Source organism: Bos javanicus, chromosome 3 (assembly GCF_032452875.1).
Source record: "Bos javanicus breed banteng chromosome 3, ARS-OSU_banteng_1.0, whole genome shotgun sequence".
Lineage (NCBI taxonomy): Eukaryota > Metazoa > Chordata > Mammalia > Artiodactyla > Bovidae > Bos > Bos javanicus.
This window is the reverse complement of record NC_083870.1, coordinates 100,972,874-100,995,774: the sequence shown is the minus strand read 5'-3', so window position 1 is coordinate 100,995,774 and position 22,901 is coordinate 100,972,874. Positions and strand designations below refer to the sequence as shown.

At 47.7% G+C, this 22,901-nt stretch overlaps 2 protein-coding genes across 5 annotated transcripts; one reads left to right on the top strand and one right to left on the bottom strand.

Annotated features, from left to right (window-relative positions):
* The first annotated feature begins 11,235 nt into the window (after positions 1–11,235).
* On the top strand, positions 11,236–13,178 carry HPDL (4-hydroxyphenylpyruvate dioxygenase like). The gene has a single exon (XM_061413126.1). It carries the CDS (start codon positions 11,784–11,786, stop codon positions 12,954–12,956), a length of 1,173 nt encoding a protein of 390 aa, XP_061269110.1. The 5' UTR covers positions 11,236–11,783; the 3' UTR covers positions 12,957–13,178.
* A 585-nt stretch (positions 13,179–13,763) lies between these two features.
* Positions 13,764–22,863, bottom strand: MUTYH (mutY DNA glycosylase). 4 transcript variants are annotated; one of them, XM_061413098.1, is made up of 17 exons: positions 22,648–22,863; positions 18,082–18,177; positions 17,814–17,940; positions 17,143–17,291; positions 17,014–17,053; positions 16,819–16,892; positions 16,640–16,681; positions 16,486–16,557; positions 16,295–16,408; positions 16,117–16,214; positions 15,891–16,035; positions 15,741–15,804; positions 15,375–15,566; positions 15,128–15,270; positions 14,892–15,044; positions 14,660–14,701; positions 13,764–13,958 (listed from the first exon to the last, which is right to left on the bottom strand). In XM_061413098.1, the coding sequence occupies exons 1-17, from the start codon at positions 22,861–22,863 to the stop codon at positions 13,827–13,829; spliced, it is 1,899 nt and encodes a 632-aa protein (XP_061269082.1). In that variant the 3' UTR covers positions 13,764–13,826. The 4 variants fall into 4 exon arrangements, with proteins under 4 accessions (XP_061269082.1, XP_061269083.1, XP_061269084.1 ...); XM_061413099.1 differs by having other exon boundaries at positions 17,143–17,288; XM_061413100.1 differs by having other exon boundaries at positions 18,094–18,177.
* Positions 22,864–22,901: the final 38 nt, after the last annotated feature.

Sequence of the window (22,901 nt, the reverse complement as noted above, 5' to 3'; positions counted from 1 at the left end):
ACCCAAGGATCAAATCTTTTGTCTCCTGCATTGGCAGGCGGGTTCTTTACCACTGAGCTACCAGGGAAGCCCTAGCACTTCAGGCAGATGGATGTGCTAGTGACTTTAAGAATGTGAGAGTGTAATTAGGTACAACTTTTTGGAATGGCAATTAGGCAGAACTTATGAAAATTAAAAACACACATAGTCTTTATCCCAACAATTCTACTTCCAAGAAGTTAGACTATAAATGTACTTTACCCATGTACAATGACTTACAGAAAGGGTGTTTACTGTGGAATTTTATAAATAGCTAAAGTGAAATACAACTAACACATTCATCAACAGGGGGCTGGTTAAATTAGCTGTAATACATCCATGCGACAGGATGTTATATGTCCATTAAAAAGAACATGTTAGATTGATATGTATTGAAATGGATACATACCTAAGACTGGATTTAGCAAGGAAAAAAGTATGCCATATATATGCTTGTATAAATGAACAGAAAATACTTAAAGTGGATACATAAGAAACTCTTCATAGTGGTTACTTCTGCAGAGTAGTCAATGTAAGAATTTTACTTTTCATTTTATGGTTTTTCTTATGTTTGGATCTTTATTGCGAGCAATGTACAGTGAAAATTTATGTAATTTATATATCTATATAATAATTGATATAACTATTTTAATGGGCAGCAGACTTAAATAGACATTTCTCCAAAGAAGACATACACATGGTCAGCAGGCACATGAAAAGATGTTCAACATCGTTAATTATTAGAGAAATGCAAATCAAAACTACAGTGAAGTACCAACTCACATTGGTCAGAATGGCCATTATCCAAAAAATCATAAATGCTGGAGAAGGTGTGCAGAAAAGGGAACGCTCCTACACTGGTGGTGGGAATGTAAATTGGTACAGCCATCATAGAAAACAGTATGGGGCTTCCTTAAAAAGCTAAAAATAGAGCTACCATGCAATCCAGCAATTCTGCTCCTGGGCAGGTTATCAGGGAAAGATGAAAACTTTAATTCAAACAGATACATCCAGGGAATCCCCTGGCAGTCTAGTGGTTAAGACAGCACTTTCACTCCCATGGGCCCGGGTTCAATCCCTGGTTGGGGAACTAAGATTCTGCAAACCATGAGGCATGGCCAAAACACAAGTAAACAAAAATGCACAAGAAGAAAAATGCACTGTAATGATTAAGAAACTAAAAAAACTAAAAAAAATTTGTAAATTTAAAAAATTTTGAAATTCCATCCTCTCCATTTACCAGCTGTCTGATTTGCTGACTTGGCAAATTATTTAACTCTTCTTTGCCTCAGTCTCCTCATCCACAAAGTAGACAAATTTATAGTATTTTTGCTTAATGAGTTAATGTGTGTTACAGAAGGTTTTGTTCTTATTACAAACACTCATTATCCATAATTAGATTAAAAGTAGAAGCAATGTCAAATGTGTGTGTGTGTTCTTAGCAGATCGTAAACTTCCTCATACATAGTATGAGTATAACAAATATTTATTAAATAAATGAAATACTAGAAAGAAAAAAGTACTTGGAAAATCATTTTTTGTTCTCATTTTTTTACTTTGCATATGTTAGTTCCATGAAATAATGTTAAATCAAAAAAAAAAAAAATGTAGGGGACTTCTCTGGTGGCCCAGGGGTTAAAAATCTGCCCTGCCATGCAGGAGACATGGGATACCTGGTTGGGGAACTAAAAATACCACATGCCACAAAGCAACTAAGCTGGGCAGTGCAGCCACTGAGCCTGCATGCTCCGGAGCCTGTGTGCCACAGCTAGAGCGTCCACGCACCTCAACAGAAGGTCTCTCATGATGCAAGGAAGATCCCATGTCCCACAGCTAGGACCCTCTGCAGCCAATAAATTTGTTAGTGTGTGTGTGTGTGTATATATATATGTATGTATGCTGCTGCTGCTGCTGCAGTCGCTTCAGTCGTGTCCGACTCTGTGTGACCCCATAGATGGCCGCCCACCAGGCTCCCCCGTCCCAGGGATTCTCCAGGCAAGAACACTGGAGTGGGTTGCCATGTCCTTTTCCAATGCATGAAACTGAAAAGTGAAAGTGAAGTCACTCAGTCGTGTCCGACTCCTAGCGACCCCATGGACTGCAGCCCACCAGTCTGGAGTCGGACACGACTGAGCGACTTCATTTTCACTTTTAAGTTTCATGCATTGGAAAAGGACATGGCAACCCACTCCAGTGTTCTTGCCTGGAGAATCCCTGGGACGGGGGAGCCTGGTGGGCGGCTATCTATGGGGTCGCACAGAGTCAGACACGACTGAAGCGACTTAGCAGTAGCAGCATATATATATATACACAATGGAATATTAGTCAGCCATAAAAAGAATGAAATATTGCCATTTGCAGCAACATTCATGAACCTAGAGAATATCACACAAGGTGAAGTAAGTTAGAAGAGAAAGACAGATATTATGTATCACTTATATGTGGAATCTTGAAAAATACAAAACAGAAACAGACTCACAGACATAGAAAACAAACTTATGGTTACCAAAGGGGAAGGGGATGGGGGGAGAAGGAAAATAATCTGAAAAAAAATATATATATATATATATAACTGAATCACCCTGCTATACACCTGAAACTAGCACAATATTGTAAGTCAACTTTACTTTTAGAAAACTTATTTTCACAAGTTTGACTCTGAAAGGGAGGAGAATTACACAGAAACAGTTGTAGAAGTAAGCAGGATAGAAGAGAAAGGAACAGTTTGGGTTCTTTTCTCTTTTTAAGATGAGAGACAGAGCAGGGGGTGCAGTGGCAAAATAGATGACACATCTGACTACAGAATGGAAGATTCTAGATGAGAGAGAACTATTGATCTCTTAAGAGGGAAAGAGTAAAGATATATAGGAGAGAGAGGAAAATCAGTAAAGCAAGTTCACTAATTTTAAAGGGATTTCCAACTGTGCAGGGATTGTCACCCCAACTCTATCCTTTTCTTCACCACCTGTGTTGTTCATGCATGCATGCTAAGTCACTTGAGTTGTGTCCGACTCTGTGTGACCCTATGGACTGTAGCCCACCAGGCTCCTCTGTCCATGGGATTCTCAAAGCAAGAATGCTGGAATGGATTGCCAGTATCACATCAGTGTCACTGATGATGTGAGTGTTGGTAGGATCCAGTGCCCTTGTTAGTCCAGCAGGTCTTCAGAGCCTGGCCCTAGGGCTATGGAAATGAAAACACATTCTGCCACTCCCACCCTCCCAGGAAGCTCCCAATCTAGGGGTTTAATTAGTTGACCCCTGAACAACATAGGGCTTCCCAGGTGGCACTAGTGGTAAAGAAGCTGCCTGACAATTCAGGAGACATAAGAGTCACGGGTTCAATCCCTGGGTCTGGAAGATCCCTGGGTCGGGCATGGCAACCCAATCTAGTATTCTTGCCTGGAGAATCCCATGGATGGAGGAGCCTGGCGGGCTACAGTCCATAGGGTCACAAAGAGTCAGACACAACTGAAGCGACTTAGCATGCATGAACAACACAGGTGTTGAAGGAACGGATGGGGTTGGGGTGACAATCTCTGCACAGTGGGAAATTCCTGTAAAATCTGCATGTAACTTTATAGTCAGCCCCCCATATCTGCTGTTCCAATCCTCAGATTCAACATACCATGGATGATGTACTAATACAGTATGTATTTATATATAGTATGTGTATTATGATGCCAAAACCATCACAAAGAAAAAGAAATGCAAGAAGGCAAAATGATTGTCTGAGGAGGACTTACAAATAGCTGAGAAGAGAAAGGGAAAGCAAAGAAGAAAGCAAAAGATATACTCAACTGAATGCAGAATTCCAAAGAATAGCAAGGAGAAATAAGAAAGTCTTCTTAAGTAAACAATGCAAAGAAATAGAGGAAAACAAAAGAATGGGAAAGACTAGAAAACTCTTCAAGAAAATTATACCAAGGAAACATTTCAGGCAAAGATAGGCACAATAAAGGAAAGAAATGGTATGGACCTAACAGAAGCAGAAGAGATTAAGAAGAGGTGGCAAGAATACACATAAGAACTTTACCCAAAAAGGTCTTAATGACTCATATAACCATGATGGTGTAATAATCACTCACCTAGAGCCAGATATCCTGGAGTGTGAAGTCAAGTGGGCCTTAGGAAGCATTACTACAAACAAAGCTAGTGGAGGTGATGGAATTCCAGTTGAGCTATTTCAAATCCTAAACAATGATGCTGTTAAAGTGCTGCACTCTATATGCCAGCAAATTTGGAAAACTCAGCAGTGGCCACAGGACTGGAAAAGGTAAGTTTTCATTACAATCCCAAAGAAAAGCAATGCCAAAGAATGTTTAAACCGCACAATTCTGCTCATTTCACATGCTAGCTAGGTAATGCTTGAAATCCTTCAAGCTAGGTTTCAACAGTATGTGAATCGAGAACGTCCAGATGTACAAGATGAATTTAGAAAAGGCAGAGAAACCAGAGATCAAATTGCCAACATCCACTGGATCGTGGAAAAAGCAAGAGACTTCCAGAAAACATCTACTTCTGCTTCACTGACTATGCTAAAGCCTTTGACTGAGTGGATCACAACAAACTGGGAAATTCTTAAAGAGATGGGAATACCAGACAGACCACCTTACCTGCCTCCTGAGAAACCTGTATGCAGGACAAGAAGCAACAATTAGAACTGGACATGGAACAACAGACTGGTTCCAAATTGGGGAAAGGGTATGTCAAGACTGTATCCTGTCACCCTGTTTATTTAACTTATACGCAGAGTACATCATAGGAAATGCTGGGCTGGATAACTCACACACTGAAATCAAGATCACCCTCAGATATGCAGATGATATCACCCTAAAGGCAGAAAGTGAAGAGGAGCTAAAGAGCCTCTTGATGAAGGTGAAAGAGAAGAGTGCAAAAGCTGGTTTAAAATTCAGCATTCAAAAACCTAAGATCACGGCATCTGATCCCATCACTTCATGGCAAACAGATAGGGGGAAAATGGAAAGAGTGGCAGATATTACTTTCCTGGGCTCCAAAATCATGGCGGACAGTGACTACAGCCATGAAATTAAAAGACGCTTGCTCCTTGTATGAAAGCTATGACAAATCTAGACAGAACATTAAAAAGCAGAGACATCACTTTGCTGACAAAGGTTCATATACTCAAAGCTATGATTTTTCCAGTAGTCATGTATGGATGTGAGAGTTGGACCATAAAGAAGACTGAGCATTGAAGAACTGATGCTTTTGAACTGTGGTGTTGGAGAAGACTCCTGAGAGTCCCTTGGACAGCAAGGAAATCAAACCAGTCGATCCTAGATGAAATCAACCCTGAATACTCATTGGAAGGACTCATGCTGAAGCTCCAATACTCTGGCCACTTGATGTTAAGAACTGATTCATTGGAAAAGACCCTGAAGCTAGGAAAGGTTGAAGGCAGGAGGAGAAGAGGACGACACAGGATGAGATGGTTAGATGGCATCACTAACTCAGTGTACATGAGTTTGAGCATACTCTGGGAGATGATGAAGGACAGGGAAGACTGACGTTTTACAGTCTATGGGGTTGCATAGAGTCGGACACAACTTAGGGACTGAACAACAACAGTATGTATTTACTGAAAAAACCCCGCATATGAGTGGACCTGCATGTAAGTTTAAACTCATGTTGTTCAAGGGTCAACTGTACTAACAACTGTGAATCATCTACACTTGCTCTCACCTCCCAGGCCTTTATATAACCTGTGTCCTCCACCTGGAGCACTTCACTACCAACCTCCAACACATAAAGTTACCCCTCACCTTGTCAATTCCTACTTAAAAATCTGGTCTCAGCTTCCCCTGGAAGCCTTCCCTAGACCTCCAGACAATGTTAGAAGCAACAGTTTCTTCACTGGCCTCCCCAGTCTGCCCTGGCACCCCTCCAGCCTATTATCAACTCAGCAGCCAGCTAGGTTCAATGAAAATGCAGTCTGATATGTCAGCCTTCATCTTAAAACCTCCAATGGCTTCCTATCTTGTTAGAAAATGAAAGTGTTTTTTTTTTTAAGCGAGTGTTAGTCACTCAGTCCTGTCAGACTCTCTGAGACCCCATGGCCTGTAGCCCGCCAGGCTCCTCTCTATTCATGGGATTCTCCAGGCAAGAATGCTAGAGTGGGTAGCCATTCCCTTCTCCAGGGCATCTTCCCTACCCAGGGATCAAACCTGTATCTCCCACATTGCAAGCAGATTCTTTACCATCTGAGCCACCAAGGAAGCCCATCTTTCTCAGAGGAGTAAAAGCCAAAGTCCTAACAGGCTAAAAGCCACTATTACCTCTCCTCCCTATCTTCTTCCAGCTTCACTGGTCCTTTGCTCCAGCACACCAGCCCCATTCCTGCCTCTGAGCCTTTACCTTTGTTCCTCTTGCCCCACACTTCCTTCAAGAATTAATTAAAAAGTCACCAACTCGGAATTCTGACATGTTACAACATGGATGAAACTTACAGGCATCAAGCTAAATGAAATAAACCAAACACACACTGCCCAATTTCACTTACATGAGGTACCTAGAGTAGTCAAAATTATAACAGAGACAGAAAAACAGAAGAGTGGGTGCCAGCGGCTGGGGGGAGGGGCGAGTGGAGAATTATCTAATGGGTAGCGCTTCAGCTGTGGAAAAAGGGTTCTGTACGTGGAAGAGGTGCTGGTTGCACAACACGAATGTACTCAATGCCACTGAACTGTATCTTAAAAATGGAACATGGTAAATATTATATGTATTTTACCACACACACACACACACGCACAAAGTCACCTTCTTTAAGGTCTTCCAGCTCACTCCTTATAAAAAGTCAAGGACTCAAGGAGAACGGAATCATGCGGAAGAAGGGCGAGGGCAAAGCCAGAAAGGAGGGAGCTACAGAGGGAGTCTCCTTGAAAGGGTGGGGGCCCGGAAGAGGCGCCGCCTGAAAGGCGGGACCTTCCTGGAGCGTGTTTCTGAGGAAGAGAGTAAGTCCGGAGCTTGGGAGGGGCGGGCTCGGGGAAGGGCGGAGTCGGGCGCGGTCATGGAAGGACTGGGCGGGGAGGAGAGGGGTGGGAGGGGCTTGAACGGTGAGAGCTCTTGTGAGTAAAGAGGCGAAAAGTGGGAGGGGAAGCGGTCGGGGAAAGAGTTGGAAGCTGCTGAGGAACGGAATTTCCTCTGAGGTAGAGGGCACCTCGGATAGCCGGCTTCCTAGACTGAGCGCTCCACGAATTCGACCTCTTGGCCCTCCACACCCCCCACCTCGACCTCTTCTGACCTTGTCGTTGTAGACGGCAGATGTGTTAGACGTGGCGTCACCACCTCACCTCTCGGACCACGCGCCCTCGTGTACTACAGGCCGGTTTGCTCAGGTCTCCACCCTCAGCATCAGTAGCCCCAGTCAGTCAGTCAGTTCAGTCGCTCATCGTTTCCGAATCTTTGCGACCCCATGAACAGCAGCACGTCTGGCCTCCCTGTCCCTCACCAACTCCCGGAGTCTACCCAAACCCATGTCCATTGAGTCAGTGATGCCATCCAACCATCTCTTCCTCTGTCGTTCTCTTCTCCTCCTGCCCTCAATCTTTCCCAGCATCAGGGTCTGTTCCAATGAGTCAGCTTTTCGCATCAGGTGGCCAAAGTATTGGAGTTTGAACTTCAACATCAGTCCTTCCAATGAACACCCAGGACTGATCTCCTTTAGGATGGACTGGTTGGATCTCCTTGCAGTCCAAGGGACTCTCAAGAGTCTTCTCCAACATCACAGTTCAAAAGCATCAATTCTTCGATGCGCAGCTTTCTTTATAGTCCAACTCTCACATCCATACATGACCACTGGAAAAACCATAGCCTTGACTACTACTACTAAGTAGTTTCAGTCGTGTCCGACTCTGTGCTACCCCATAGACGGCAGCCTACCAGGCTCCCCCGTCCCTGGGATTCTCCAGGCAAGAACACTGGAGTGGGTTGCCATTTCCTTCTCCAATGCATGAAAGTGAAAAGTGAAAGTGAAGTCGATCAGTGGTGTCTGACTCTTCTCGACCCCATGGATTGTAGCCTACCAGGCTCCTCCATCCATGGGATTCTCCAGGCAAGAGTACTGGAGTGGGGTGCCATTGCCTTCTCCAATAGCCTTGACTAGACGGACCTTTGTTGCCAAAGTAATGTCTCTGCTTTTTAATATGCTGTCTAGTTTGGTCATAACTTTCCTTCCAAGGAGTAAGCGTCTTTTAATTTCATGGCTGCAATCACCATCTGCAGTGATTTTGGAGCCCAGAAAAATAAAGTCAGCCACTGTTTCCACTGTTTCCCCATCTATCTGCCATGAAGTAATGGGACTGGATGCCATGATCTTAGTTTTCTGAATGTTGAGCTTTAAGCCAACTTTTTCACTCTCCTCTTTCACTTTCATCAAGAGGCTCTTTAGTTCTTCATTTTCTGCCATAAGGGTGGTGTCATCTGCATATCTGAGGTTATTAATATTTCTCCTGGCAGGAGTGCAATCCCTGCCAGGCTCCAAGGACCCATCTTGGGAAACTTCTGCAGGGTCCTGATGCCAGGAGGACAGGAGTCCTACGTTGGGCATGGCCAGACGCCAGCAGGGCTACAGGAATTAGAGTCTAGTTTTCTACTCCCAGCTGGTCTCCAGACCCCAGTCTATGCCCCGGGCCCGAGTCAAGCACAGTGCCCTTGCAGGGCAACGTGCCACAGTTGAGGTCACCCTTTTCTTTCAGACAGCCCTAACTTAGCCTCCAGAAATCTACCCTCTCCCAGGTCAAAAGTGATGGGCCAAGGGTCCTGTTTCTGTTCCCTTTGTCCATAACTGGGGCCTTTCAGTGGAAATTCCTTCTCCTGGACCAAAGACTTGGAAGCTGCTCCCTTGGGGCCCTAATCATGAGAGCTGGGGCAGAACACCACATTTTAGGTACCAACCCTCAGAACCCTATTCCCATGGTTCCTTCCCTCAGAATCTACAACCAAAGCCAGAACCCTCCCAATGCCTTCCCAGTGCTCAGGCCTAGGAAGGAGTAGCCCTTTCACCCCACAATTGGGCCCAGGTTCACAGGCTAAAATTGGCGTCTTGCCATATACTATCAGTTCAGTTCAGTCCAGTTGCTCAGTCATGTCCAACTCTTTGCGACCCCATGAACTGCAGCACACCAGGCTTCCCTGTCCATCACCAACTCCCAGAGATTACTCAAACTCATGTCCACTGAGTTGCTGATGCCATGCAACCATCTCATCCTCTGTCGTCCCCTTCTCCTCTCGCCTTCAATCTTTCCCAGCATCACGATCTTTTCAAATGAGTCAGCTCTTCGCATCACGTGGCCAAAGCACTGGAGTTTCAGCTTCAGCATCAGTCCTTCCAATGAACACCCAGGACTGATTTGCTTTAGAATGGACCGGTTGGATCTCTTTGTGGTCCAAGGGACTCGAAAGTCTTCGACACTGAAGTTCAAAAGCATCAATTCTTTGGCACTCAGCTTTCTTTATAGTTCAACTCTCACATCCATACACAACTACTGGAAAAACCATAGCCTGAACTAGATGGATCTTTGTTGGCAAAGTAATGTCTCTGCTTTTGAATATGCTGTCTAGTTTGGTCATAACTTTCTTTCCAAGGAGTAAGCGTCTTTTAATTTCATGGCTGCAGTCACCATCTGCAGTGATTTTGGAGCCCCCAAAAATAAAGTCTGCCACTGTTTCCACTGTTTCTCCATCTATTTGCCATGAAGTGATGGGACTGGATGCCATGAACTTTTTTTTCTGAATGTTGAGCTTTAAGCAAACTTTTTAACTCTTCTCTTTAACTTTCATCAAGAGGCTCTTTAGTTCTTCACTTTCTGACATAAGAGTGGTATCATCTGCATATCTGAGGTTATTGATATTTCTCCCAGCAATCTTGATTCCAGCTTGTGCTTCATCCATATACTATACCACATACTATTTCTTTTAATCATAACAATCCCATGAACTAGGTAATATTATTATTCCTATTTTTACAGATGAAGAAACTAAGGCTCAGAGAGGTTAAGCAACTTGCTCAAAGTTATACAGGTGCTAGTCAGAATTGGAGGTGAATTATAATACCAGGTCTTAATGGCTTCTGAAGCTCATGTTCTCAAAATCACTGGTGTGCAGAATAGCACAAAGTGCCCTTCACCACTAATGACCAGCTTCCAGGTACTGACTTACTGACTATAGGCCTGAACACTCAGCCAGGCCTTTTGCTAAGCCCTGTCTTCTCGTTCCATCCTTCTTCCTCTTGCCAATGAAACTCAATAATAAGTTGTCACACCAGGCCGCCTAATAAAGGAATCTCTTTTACAATGCCTCAGACCATAGCATCCGTCCCACTGTCTCCCCAACCTTATGCTCCATGGGTCCTCTGAGGGCTTGGCTCACACTCCTCACTGAGCTTTTGTTTATGCAATTTGCCCTTCTTGGAATGCCCTTCCAATCCCTTCAAGAGCTACCGGTGAAGTTCCAAAAGACTCCTAATTTCCTCAACCCAGGGATCTCACACTGTTCTGAATGACAAGACCAGAAGTGCCCCCACTAAGCTTCTCTGGCCCAGTACCCAATCAAGAAACTGCAAAGAGCAGGGAGGGCTTGTTCAATCCTAAGGCTTTCCTGGTGGTTCAGCTAGTAAAGAATCCACCTGCAATTTGGGAGACCTGGGTTCGATCCCTGGGTTGGGAAGATTCCCTGGAGAAGGGAACAGCTACCCACTCCAATATTCTGGCCTGGAGAATTCTATGGACTATTCCCTGGGATCTCAAAGAGTTGGACACAACTGAGTGACTTTCACTTTTCTTTCAATAGAGTCAGGAGGGTGAGAAAGGACACCCATGCAGCTGTTCCTTTCAGATCCTGAGCCACTGTTTTTTTGTGTGTGTGTTTTTTTTTCCCTGTAAATCTTGTTTAGGATAAGGAGGGTAAACCATATTAAGGGAGAAGTGGGGTTGAATAAAGAGGTGCAACTGAGAGATTTCCCAAAAGATAGATGCATGTAGGAGCTATATAAATGGTTTATCTTCCTATAACAAATTTCTCTACACTATTTTGGAGAAAGAGTGAAAATCTGTAACTTAAAGCATTTTTTTTTCTTTTTTAAGTTTTAGGAACATTAGGACTTAAAAGCAAAATTCTCCAAATATTTTAAGCTAAAGCAGGAAAATTGCTAAAAATTCCGTGCTTATAGGGAGAAAATCCGGGCTTTTCCCCCAACTAGAGCTGATTCCCTTTGCTCTGAGGTTGGGCATGAATGGGAGCCCAATGCCTGGAATCTAGTGAAGGCAGCTATTGTGATCTCGAGAGTTGGGGGGAGAATCAGTGCCCAAGGGTGTGTGGCCCAGACAGAAGCCATGGGAAGGTCAGTGCTCAAGGGTAAGGCCCAGCCAGAGGCCATGGGAGGGGGGCAGTCCTGTGTCCCCGGGGTACCGTCTGCGACACAGGCTGAGCAGAAGGTGGAGAATGGCAGGCACTGGCTCCGCCCCCTCTCCCGCCCCTTTCCTGCCGTGCCTCCACGTGGTTCTCAAAAGCCGCAGTTCAGACTTGGTGGTCCCCAGGCAGCTCCAGTTTGTGGTAGCTCGGCAGCAGGAACTGCAAGCCCCCAAGGGGGTCCGTCTGTGGCTTCTGCCAGAAAAAGATCGAGGAAGGTGTTTTGCCGGCAAAATTGGACTCCACCGGCTTCCGACGACAAGACTGAGAGTCTCGGAGTCCTGAATGACAAGTGAGTGTCCCCAGGGGAAGGACAGGCCAGGGTCGCCATACAGACCGCTATGGCCGCGCCCGTCCGCCGTCTGTGTCATATCGCCTTCCACGTGCCGGCGGGGCTACCCCTCGCCCGGGATCTGCAGCGCCTCTTTGGCTTTCAGCCTTTGGCAGTACGGGAAGCAGACGGCTGGAGGCAACTGGCTCTGCGCAGCGGCGACGCTGTCTTTTTGGTGAATGAGGGCGCGGGGCCCGGAGAGCCACTGTATGGCCTGGACCCGCATCATGGGATACCCAGCGCCACAAACCTGTGCTTCGACGTGGCCGACGCGGGCGCTGCCGCCCGGGGGCTGGCAGCGCTGGGCTGCAGCGTGCCGGTGCCCCCTGTCAGCGTGCGAGATGAGCAGGGCGCTGCCACCTATGCCGTGGTAAGCTCGCCGGCAGGCAACCTCAGCCTGACTCTGCTGGAGCGCACTGGTTTCGGTGGGCCCTTCCTGCCTGGCTTTAGCCCTGTGCCCTCCACACCCGGCCCGGGCTGGTTCAGCCACGTCGATCACCTGACCTTGGCCTGCAACCCCAGCAGCTCCCCAAAACTGCTGCACTGGTTCCACGACTGTCTAGGCTTTCACCACCTGCCACTGAGCCCAGGTGAGGATCCAGAGCTGGGGCTGGAGGTGGCAGCAGGGTCTGGGCTTGGCGGGCTGAGGCTCACCGCCCTGCAGGGCCCTGTCGGCAGCGCTGTCCCCACCCTTGTGCTGGCAGAGTCCCTGCCAAGGGCCACCAGCGGACAGGACCAGGTGGAGCAGTTTCTGGCCCGGAACAGGGGACCTGGATTGCAGCATGTGGGGCTGTACACACCCAGTATCAAGGAAGCCACTGAAGGGGTGGCAGGGGCTGGGGGTCAGCTTCTGACTCCTCCTAAGGCCTACTACCAGCAGCCAGGCAAGGAGGAGCAGATCCTGGCTGCAGGGCAGGAGCCTAACCTGCTGGCCCGACAGGGGGTATTGCTAGATGGTGACAGAGGCAAGTTTCTGCTTCAGGTCTTCACCAAGTCCCTGTTTGCGGAGGACACTTTCTTCCTGGAGCTGATCCAGAGACAGGGGGCCACTGGCTTTGGCCAAGGCAACATTCGGGCCCTGTGGCAGTCTGTGCAGGAGCAAGCTGCCAGGGTCCAAGAAGCCTGCAAAGGGCCCAAGCTGGATGCAGCCGGCTGTCCCGGAGCATTGGAAAGTTCGGCATAGAGCCTGCTGGAACTGAGGGACATTCACGGAGGCCTGGAGTAACAGCTTTTGTCTTTAGGGGCTTCCATCTCATCAGTACCTGCCACAAGTTGAAACTCTCACAGGGGTCCAGAGAGGTGGGATTTTTTTTTAACTGTGAAACATTTCTCATATTGTCTGTATCTAATATATATGCAAAGTGTAAAGAATAGCAAAATTATATGATTAGGAAATAGAACATAACCAGTATTTCTGAATCCTCTTTATGTCTTTCTGACCTCATTTCTCTCCACCACACCTCCAATTTGATTTTCTGCATTGTTTCACTCCATATATAACGTATCCCTAAACAAATGATCTAAATGGCAACCCATTCCAGCATTTTTGCCTAGAAAATTCCATGGATAGAGGAGCCTGGTGGGCTACAGTCCATGGGGTTGCCAAAGAGTCACTGAGCACAGGAGTCTAAGGCAAAATAAATTCTCCTCTGTACTTCCCTGTTCCCTAGGGAGAAGGCACTGCAGGAAGGAGGGGCTGAGTCAGGGCTAAGCCCAACCACCTGCTCTAGGGTGATAACGCAGCTCCAATCAGAGACCTGGCCGGAGAGTGCTGGATGTAAGCCACTGGCAGGGGCTCTCTGCAGCTGCCTTCTCCCTCTCTGGGGTTGGAGGAGGACAGATCACTCAGGACAGAACACCCCCTCCTCCATCTGCCCAGGGCTGGCTAGGAGCTCAGCAGAAGTCAGCACCAAACAGAGCTCTACCACTTTCTGGGTCCCTCAGAGGTGAGGAGTGAAGGGGCTCAGGAGAGGGTGGGAAGCCTCCAGAATGACTACAAAAATAAGCATTTTATTAAACAGGATTCTCAGCGGGGTGGAGGATTCCAAAGGCATCACTGGGCTGCAGTGTTGAGGCTGGGTGCATCAGTGGGGACGTGGGGCCAAAAGAAACTCTCCAGGACTTGCTGGCCTGGACTGGGCTTTTTCCGTTTGGACAGGGTGGCCACCTGGGATCTCTTGGAACCCTGTGCAGAAGACAAAGGAAGGAAACACCGAGGTGACAGTAGAGTCTTCTCCTTCCACCTCGACCCCCCGTACCACTGATCTAGCTCAGATTCTAGCCTTAATACTGTAAAGCTTCCATCCTGTTTCCAGTATCTAACTCTTCAATCAATCAATTCTTTAAAAGGCAGCCTGAGGTAGTCTTCCTAACAGGCAAATCTGACTCCTCTCTCCGCCTAAAATCCTTCAGGGCCTAGTGTTCACGGCCTTAACTGTCCTGGGCCAGTCCTGCTAACTCCAACTAATCCAACAGCTCACAGGCTGTATGGTATTTCACCTTGGCTCACACTACTCTTGGGCCAGGAAAGAACATCTTTACTGCTGATTCTCCTTCCAAACCTGGAGAAAATAATTTAGTTCTAGGACCTAGATTACCAGCTGCTTCTTCCAAGCATCCATTCCTGATTCTTCCAGATAGACATGATAGCTCCCCACTTCATATCCCACAAAACTGAGTACATTTCACACACTGTGACACTACTGTCTCCATCATTTGCTCCTGTCCCCTCTCTACCTGTAAGGTCTTCAGGTCAAGAACTATTCCTCTCGCCCCAGTGAACTCTGTCATGGAGACTGTTCACCCAAACATGCATCACTTAACTCACTGAAAACCTGTAGATTTGGCCCTGGGGAGAGATGGCTGGGTGAGGGCCAAGAGACTCACCTTGCAGGTGCCAGGCTGTTGGCCCTCATACATGCGGAACACCTAGACGAGAAGAGGGAAGTGCAGGGCTGGCATCTTTCCCGCAAAGAGACAAACCTCTGTATTCTACCCTTAACTTCATGCCCCAGCACTTTTGTTTAAGATATGTTTTTCATTTGTTTACATAGTAATAGGTTTACTTAGAACACGCAGGGAACACGAAAAAACACAACGAAGACAACAAAGGTAGTGCCTTTTTCATGGCGGTGGAGACGGCTGCAGTGTGAAAGTCCTCCCGGGTCAGCCAGCGAGCGCCGGGTGGTACAATGGTCACTGGGGTGTGTTCTTCCAGGGCCAGACTGTATACTTGGTATGTCATCTTGATGTGAGAGAAGGTGTGGACCACCTAGGGGGTGCCAAGAGGCTGAAACAGACCCGGAGATGGGGCCACAGAAGCCATCGTTCCTGGTCACTCCTCTCCTCACTCACCTGCCCCAGGTGCTGAAGGCGTGTGTCCGGGAGGGGCCCCACCCAACTCTGCAGTTCCTGCAGCAGGGCCGCCCGCTGATGCTCTCCTGAGGCTTCCGCATTCACACTCACTGACGGGAACTCCCACAGTCCTGCCAGCAGACCTGAGAGGGAGGGCAGCCAGCTGTGGGTGGGGCCTTAGCTGCTGCTGCCTCCATTTCTTCCCTGTTGCTCATGCCACCTCGCTGCACTGCCAGGGACCAGGTACCTGAATTGGGCCTCTGCACCAGCAGAATGTGGGCACCCCCAAGGGCCTTGGGCTGCTCCAGAACACAGATGGCAGAGCACTCCTCCCTGGGGGGCTTGCGGCTGGCCTTTCTGGGAAAGTTGGTCACTCCCAGGGTCTGGTCCCAGGGCTCTGTGGGAGGCGCACACAGCGGGCACTGTCCAGTGTTGGGAGCTGGGAAGAGAGATCCAAGAGCCTCACTCAGGCCAAGTGGGCTCGGGTACCAAGCCCAAAGAGCAGGTCTTTGCCCAGCTCTGTAGAATCTGACTCGGTTGTAGGATGAAAGGGAATGAGGCTGCCACAGGCAGCTCCCTGACAGCACAGGGAAGGGCTGGGGCTGCCACTCACCACACTCCTCCACGTCACAATTGCCTGGCAGGCTCTGTGAGGCTGAAAGCTGCTCCCGCTCCACCTGAGAGGCACAGACAGGGCAGGATGCCATGGGGCAGGGGTCACTCCCTAGGACCCCTGACTGCCTCCCTTCCTTGGGTGGCTCACCCTCTGGCGTGCCCGGCACAGGTTCTGCACAGGGCAGTGGCTGCAGAGTGGGCGCTTCGGGGTGCACACTATGGCCCCCAACTCCATGGCTGCTTGGTTAAAGTCCCCTGGCCGGGCTGGGTCCACCAGCTGCTGGGCTAGGCTCCTACAAGAAGGGAACATTGCTCTGAGCCAAAGACCCTTTGGAGACACCTTTCCAATCTTCCTCTTTACCCCAGTATCCTACCAGAGGTGCTGGGAGACAAGAGTGCTGCTGGAATCAGCACCTATGGCTCGGACACGGCACAGCACCCGTATGACGTTCCCATCCACCACTCCGGCGGCCTGGCACAGAGGAGTCCAGAGTCAGCCTGGTCTGGGAGTAAGGTGGGCATGCACAATATGGGGGTGGGCAGTGGGCTCACCTGGCCAAAGGCTATGGAAGCAATAGCTCCGGCTGTGTACCGCCCTACCCCAGGTAGGAACTGCTGCAGGGTCTCTGCTGTACGTGGCATGTGGCCCCCTAGCTCCTCTACCACCTGATTGGAATGGGAAGGTTCATGATTATGAGGCACCCAAGGTCCTGGGGCTCCCAGACCCCTCGTCAACCCCTTACCTTCCGGGCTCCTTCCTGTAGCCACCGGCCTCGAGAGTAATAGCCCAGGCCGGCCCAGAGTTCGTTAACTTCCTGTGTGTGGGGTCAGAGGTCACAGGGGTCAGGGATCGGTCCTCAGTAGTCCCCATTCCCCCTACCCTAGGGTGGTTCTCACCTCCAGGGAAGCACTGGCCAGGTCCTGCAGCGTTGGCCACTTCTACAGCCCGAAGGCAGACAAAAAGAGATGAGGCCAAAGGTGAAGGAAGTGGAGGAAACCTTATTTTATCCCTACCCCCAAGGAGTCATCTGGGGTCTGGACCATGACTGACCCTTCCCTTTGTTCCCAGAAGTCACCTGCATCCATCGGGTATAATAGTTGATCACCGTGGCAACCTGGGTCTGCTGCAGCATGACCTCTGCGACCCACACTGGGGAAGAGCAGCTGGCATGAGGACACTGCTGGCTGCCCTACTCTTAGCCCACAGCTCCTAGACCCCAAACCTGAGGTCGTCTAGGCAAAGCAGCCCTGCTCCAAGGAGATGTACTCACCAGCGTATGCCCGCCTGTCTAGGTCCACCTCACCCTCCACCTGCCAATGCAATCCCAGATGGGCAGTTAGTATGGAGGGGGCTGGGCACCAGCCTCCTACCCACCCCCTCACATCCATTGTCCTCCTACCAGCCTTCTCCAGGGTAGGTCCCGCTTCTTTCGGTCATACCAATCCAGCAAGCTCTCCTGGAGGGCTGTGACCTCGGCCACATCTCTGAATAGATGGTATGGGGAGACAGAGGCCTGCAATAATGCCTTCTGCTGCCTGGCCGGCCCTGCTGGGGTTTCAGAAAACTCAGGGATCGTCCCTGCACAGGCTGTGCACCAGAGGCCTGGTTTCAGGCTGTCCACTTAAGGCTTCACCCACCCCAATCCCTTGCTTGAGCTCAGACTGGGAGGCTCTAGGGTTTTGTAGCCTAGGTCAAGTTTCTAGCCTTTATTTTCCCAGGGAGGTACCCCTGGCTCCTTTGTCTCTGGATCATAATGAAAATCCAAGTTTCTGCCAAACATACACCTGTGGAGGGCCTTCCCATTCACAGAACACTTTCGGGCTGATAAACTCGTTGGATCCCATGAAAGCCAAGTGAGGAAGGAAATGCACAGACTACTGCTCCATGTCACTGATAGAAAGCATCTATTCAGAGCAATTATCCCAAAGTCACAGAGCAAAGTCAGAATTAGATCCTTAATTAGTCCCTTAATGACTTGATACATACCATGCTCTCTTCCCAGCCTGAATTTGCCCCCTTTCACGGCCAATTAAACCAGCCCCTGAGTCTGATTAGGACCCAGATCCTTACCACTGGGGGCAGACGGCTTGGCCTGGCTGCTGCCAAAGGCACATTTCTCCTTTCCCTCCTGGCTGGATGCCTGCTTCCTGCGACCACTTCGATTCCCCACAGCTGCTCGTGGCTTCTTCATGATCAGCTAGAACAGAATGACCCAGCCAAAGTATGTCAGTCACCATGAGGCTGAATCTTAGGGTCCTGTAAAGGGTAAAGCTACCTCCCTCCCCACACCATTCATATAAAGTGTCTAGCTTTTCTCAAGCACTCCCTGGATGCTCACGGGCTTACTTACTCTTGGGGGGCTGTGGTACTGAGATATGACCAGTAGGGCTGAACTTCTGCAAGTGGCCTTAGTGGGACCAGCATTAGTATACACCTGGAGACATAAATAAGAGGCCAGAGCTGGGCTGAGTCAAGGACCAAAGCCTCCTGTGCAGGAGCATATGTGTACCCCTGGGAGCTCAGGTATAAGAGGTTTATCTCCTTAGAGATGTAGCACATTTACACTGAAGCAGCTTTTTTTTTTTTAATTGGAGGCTAATTACCTTACAATATTGTAGTGGTTTTTGCCATACATTGACATGAATCAGCCATAGGTTTACATGTGTTCCCCATCCTAACCCCCCTTCCCACCTCCCTCCCCATTCCATCCCTCTGGGTCATCCCAGTACACTAGCCCTGAGCACCCTGTCTCATGCATTGAACCTGGACTGGCGATCTGTGAAACAGCCTTTAGTAATCATCTAGTCTAAACCTTCATCCTATAGAAAGGAGAAACCTCAATGATGATTTTAAAGATAAAATGCAAAGGGAAAAAAAACAGAGAAACTAAGGATCGGAGAGGGTAAAAGATTTGCCTGAGAGCAGATGGCAAGTTGGGAAGAGGGGGAAATGAGCTATTTTTATTTCTAATCTACTGATTTAGTAAATCGCAGCTGCCTATCCACTAGTAATGAGAAAACATCTGGTTGATCTTCACTGCTCCCTAACTGTTCTGGCTGCTCCTTTTACCTTTTATCTAACAGCTAAGTTGTGAGTGTTATACATGCCAGACCCAGCGTAAATGCTTTACCAGTTTTCTTACTTAGTCTCTTAACAATCTCATGAGGTATGTTCTAGGATTACCTCCATTTCAGTTATGAGGAAGCTGACGCTTGTGATTAAGCAACTTTTTGATTCAAACTCCAAAGATCTGCCTGCAGAGTTATACTTGACTATATATATATATATATATATATATATATATATATATACTGCTGACTTCAGCAGCAGTCCCTGCTGAAACTCTGGTTCAAACCCTCTCCTCAAACTTTTTCCTTCACACCTGATTTTTTTTTTAAATTGTAGGATAATTGCTTTACAGAATTTTGCTGTTCTCTGTCAAACCTCAACATGAATCAGCCATTCAGTTCAGTTGCTCTGTTGTGTCCAAATCTTTGCGACCCCATGAACCACAGCGTGCCAGGCCTCCCTGTCCATCACCAACTCCCGGAATCCATCCAAACCCACGTCCATCGATTCAGTGATACCATCCAACCATCTCATCCTCTGTCATCCCCTTCTCCTCCTGCCCTCAATCTTTCCCAGCATCAGGGTCTTTTCCAATGGGTCAGCTCTTCACATCAGGTGGCCAAAGTATTGGAGTTGCAGCTTCAGCATCAGTCCTTCCAATGAACACCCAGGACTGATCTCCTTTAGGATGGACTGGTTGGATCTCCTTGCAGTCCAAGGGGCTCTCAAGAGTCTTCTCCAACATCACACTTCAAAAGCATCAATTCTTCAGTGTACAGCTTTCGTTATAGTCCAACTCTCACATCCATACATGACCACTGGAAAAACCATAGCCTTGACTAGATGGACCTTTGTTGGCAAAGTAATGTCTCTGCTTTTTAATATGCTGTCTAGGTTGGTCATAACTTTCCTTCCAAGGAGTAAGCATCTTTTAATTTCATGGCTGCAGTCACCATCTGCAGTGACTTTGGAGCCCCCAAAAATAAAGTCTGACACTGTTTCCACTGTTTCCCCATATCCCATGAAGTGATGGGACTGGATACCATGATCTTAGTTTTCTGAATGTTGAGCTTTAAGCCAACTTTTTCACTCTCCTTTTTCACTTTCATCAAGAGGCTTTTTAGCTCCTCTTCACTTTCTGCCATAAGGGTGGTGTCATCTGCATATCTGAGGTTATTGATATTTCTCCCGGCAATCTTAATTCCAGCTTGTGCTTCCTCCAGCCCAGTGTTTCTTATGATGTGCTCGGCATAGAAGTTAAATAAGCAGGGTGACAATATACAGCCTTGACGTACTCTTTTTCCTATTTGGAACCAGTCTGTTGTTCCATGTCCAGTTCTAACTGTTGCTTCCTGACCTGCATACAGGTTTCTCAAGAAGCAGGTCAGGTGGTCTGGTATTCCCATCTCTTTCAGAATTTTCCACAGTTTATTGTGATCCAAGGCTTTGGCATAGTCAATAAAGCAAAAATAGATGTTTTTCTAGAACTCTCTTGCTTTTTTGATGATCCAGCGGATGTTGGCAATTTGAATCAGCCATAGGTATACATATATCCCTCTCCTTTGAAACTCCCCTCCCGTCCCACCCCTCTGGGTTAATGCAGAGCCCCTGTTTGAGTTTCCTGAGCCATACAGCAAATTCCCATTGGCTATCTATTTTACATATGGTACTGTAAGTTTCAATGTTACTCTTTCCGTATATCTTACCCTATCCTCCCCTCTTCCAATGTCCATAAGTCTATTCTCTATGTCTGTTTCTCCACTGTTGCCCTATAAATTAATTTTTCAGTACCATTGTTCTAGATTCCATATATATGTGTTAGAATACAGTATTTATCTTTCTCTTTCTGACTGACTTCACTCTGTATAATAGGTTCTAGGTTCATCCACCTCATTAGAACTAGCTCAAATGTGTTCCTTTTTATGGCTAAGTAATATTCCATTGTGTCTATATACCACAACTTCTTTATCCACTTATCTGTTGATGGACATCTAGGTTGCTTCCATATTCTAGCTATGCTTCACACCTCATTTTCATCAAGAGCTTGCTTCCGCTTTCAGAAAAAAGAACCAATGCATAAACTTCCCCCCATCTGCACTTTCCTTCTCCTTTATCCCATTATATGGAGGAATGTTCTCTCCTCCTCCTCCTCCAATCCCATCCACAGACACACTCACTTCCTAGCAAAACTTCTTGACCAAACTCACTGACTTCCATAATTCCTTATGGAATGCCTACTAAGTCCAAGCAGTTTTAGGTGCCTGGAATACTTCAATAAGTAAAACAGCAAAGGTTTGGGCCTTCATAGAGTTTATGGGATCTACAAAAAATAATGCATAAAATCAGCCAATTATATAGGATGTTAGGTGATAAAAACTAGCATAAACAGTCAAAGTAGACTTGTGAAGGGGCTAAGAAGTAAGTGAGGGTGGTGGAATGTTGCAATGTTAAAGAACGTGGTCAAGGTGGGCCTTGTTAGAGCAATATTTGACCAATGACTTAAAGCAGTTAAAGGAGTTATCCATACGGATGACTACCTGTGCTAGTGCAGCAGGGTTCCCGGTGTGTTTGTAGACTGAGGAAGTCAGTGTGGTTAGAAATGGAATAGGAAGGGGTGAGTAGTAGGTGAGGTCGAAGAGGTAAAGAAGGGGAAACTGAAAGTCGCTCAGTCATTTCTGATTTTGTGACTGTAGCCCTCCAGGCTCCTCTATCCATGAACTTCTCCAGGCAAGAATACTGGAGTGGGTGCCATTCCAAACAAGGTGCGGGGAATAGGATTACAAAGTACCTTGTAGGCCACAAGGACGTTGGCTGTCACACCCATTGCTCTCAGGAGCCAATCCTCTTAATGTATCTTTGCAGGATACAAACAGCTCAACCTGCCTCATCCCCTCACCCACGGCGCTCCAGCCATGTTTGCCTGAAATAGTTGCTTCAATTCCCAAAGTGTCTGTCCACCTTGAGGCCTCACCCAGTTCATTTCCTCTGCTTGGACAGCTCTTGTCCTAACATTTATTTACTCTTCAGGTCTTGACTTAAATGTCCAAATCAGATCCCCCCCAGTCTTACCCTCTTCTGTACTTCTCCACTGTTGCTCTTATACCAATCATAATTTCATGTTTATTTGTGATTCTTTGATCAGTGTCTGCTTTCCCCACTTAACTGTAAAATTCCATGAAAGAAACTTGGGTGTCTTTTGTTGACTGTTGTGCACAGTGCCAGGCAAACTGCATTAAAAGTACCCCTTTTTTCCAGAATGGGAGAAATCCAAACAATTCAGAATGATGATGAAAAGATTCAGTAGAAAGGATGAACTGAAACAGCAAATAATCAGAGACAGAAAAGGTTCAGAGTCCTTGGTGGAAACCAGAGCTCTTGAGAAAGTTCTGGTCTACGGTAGGGACAACTCTCAGTAGCAGAAATCAAATCCCAAACCCCTCAGGAACAACTATAACTCCTAATTGCTTACAAGCTGTCACTGCTGGAGCCTAATTCAAGTCCTTATTATCCCGCGCGTCTATTGTTTCAAAAGTGTCCCTGCTAGCGGTCGCTTTCACCCTCCGCAGCCTCATCTCCTGTCCCCTTCCCCGCTCCTTTCACTTGCTGGAATGCAACGCTCTCCACCCTCCCTAAGAGCTAGCCTTTTCCCAAATCCTTTTTCCACCCACACTCTCTAGTCTGCATAACTTCTACGGTTGCTTTAAGCTTAGCTCAGGTATCATCTCATCCTCTACAGACATAAAAACCCCAACCCCCACCCCGGGGCAGAGTCGAAGAAGACAACATAACACGAAAGCCTGCGTTCCCGCCAGGTCGCACAGGAAGAAGGAATTACCTCCCGCGCGATCTCCCGCGCCAAGCTCTCCGACGAACTCCAGGGGGCGTGGCCCCGGCCAATATTGGCGGCAAGCCGATCCACGCCGGCCAATAGGATTCCAGCGCGCGCCAGGCTGCCTCTAGCGCGCCAGGCTGCCTCTTCCGCACCAGACCCAGGAGATCTTAAAGGGAAGTCCGACTGTTCGGCGATTCTGGGCATGAGACCCCGCCCCATCCCCCACTGCAGGAACCGAGACAGGAGACGAAGCGGAA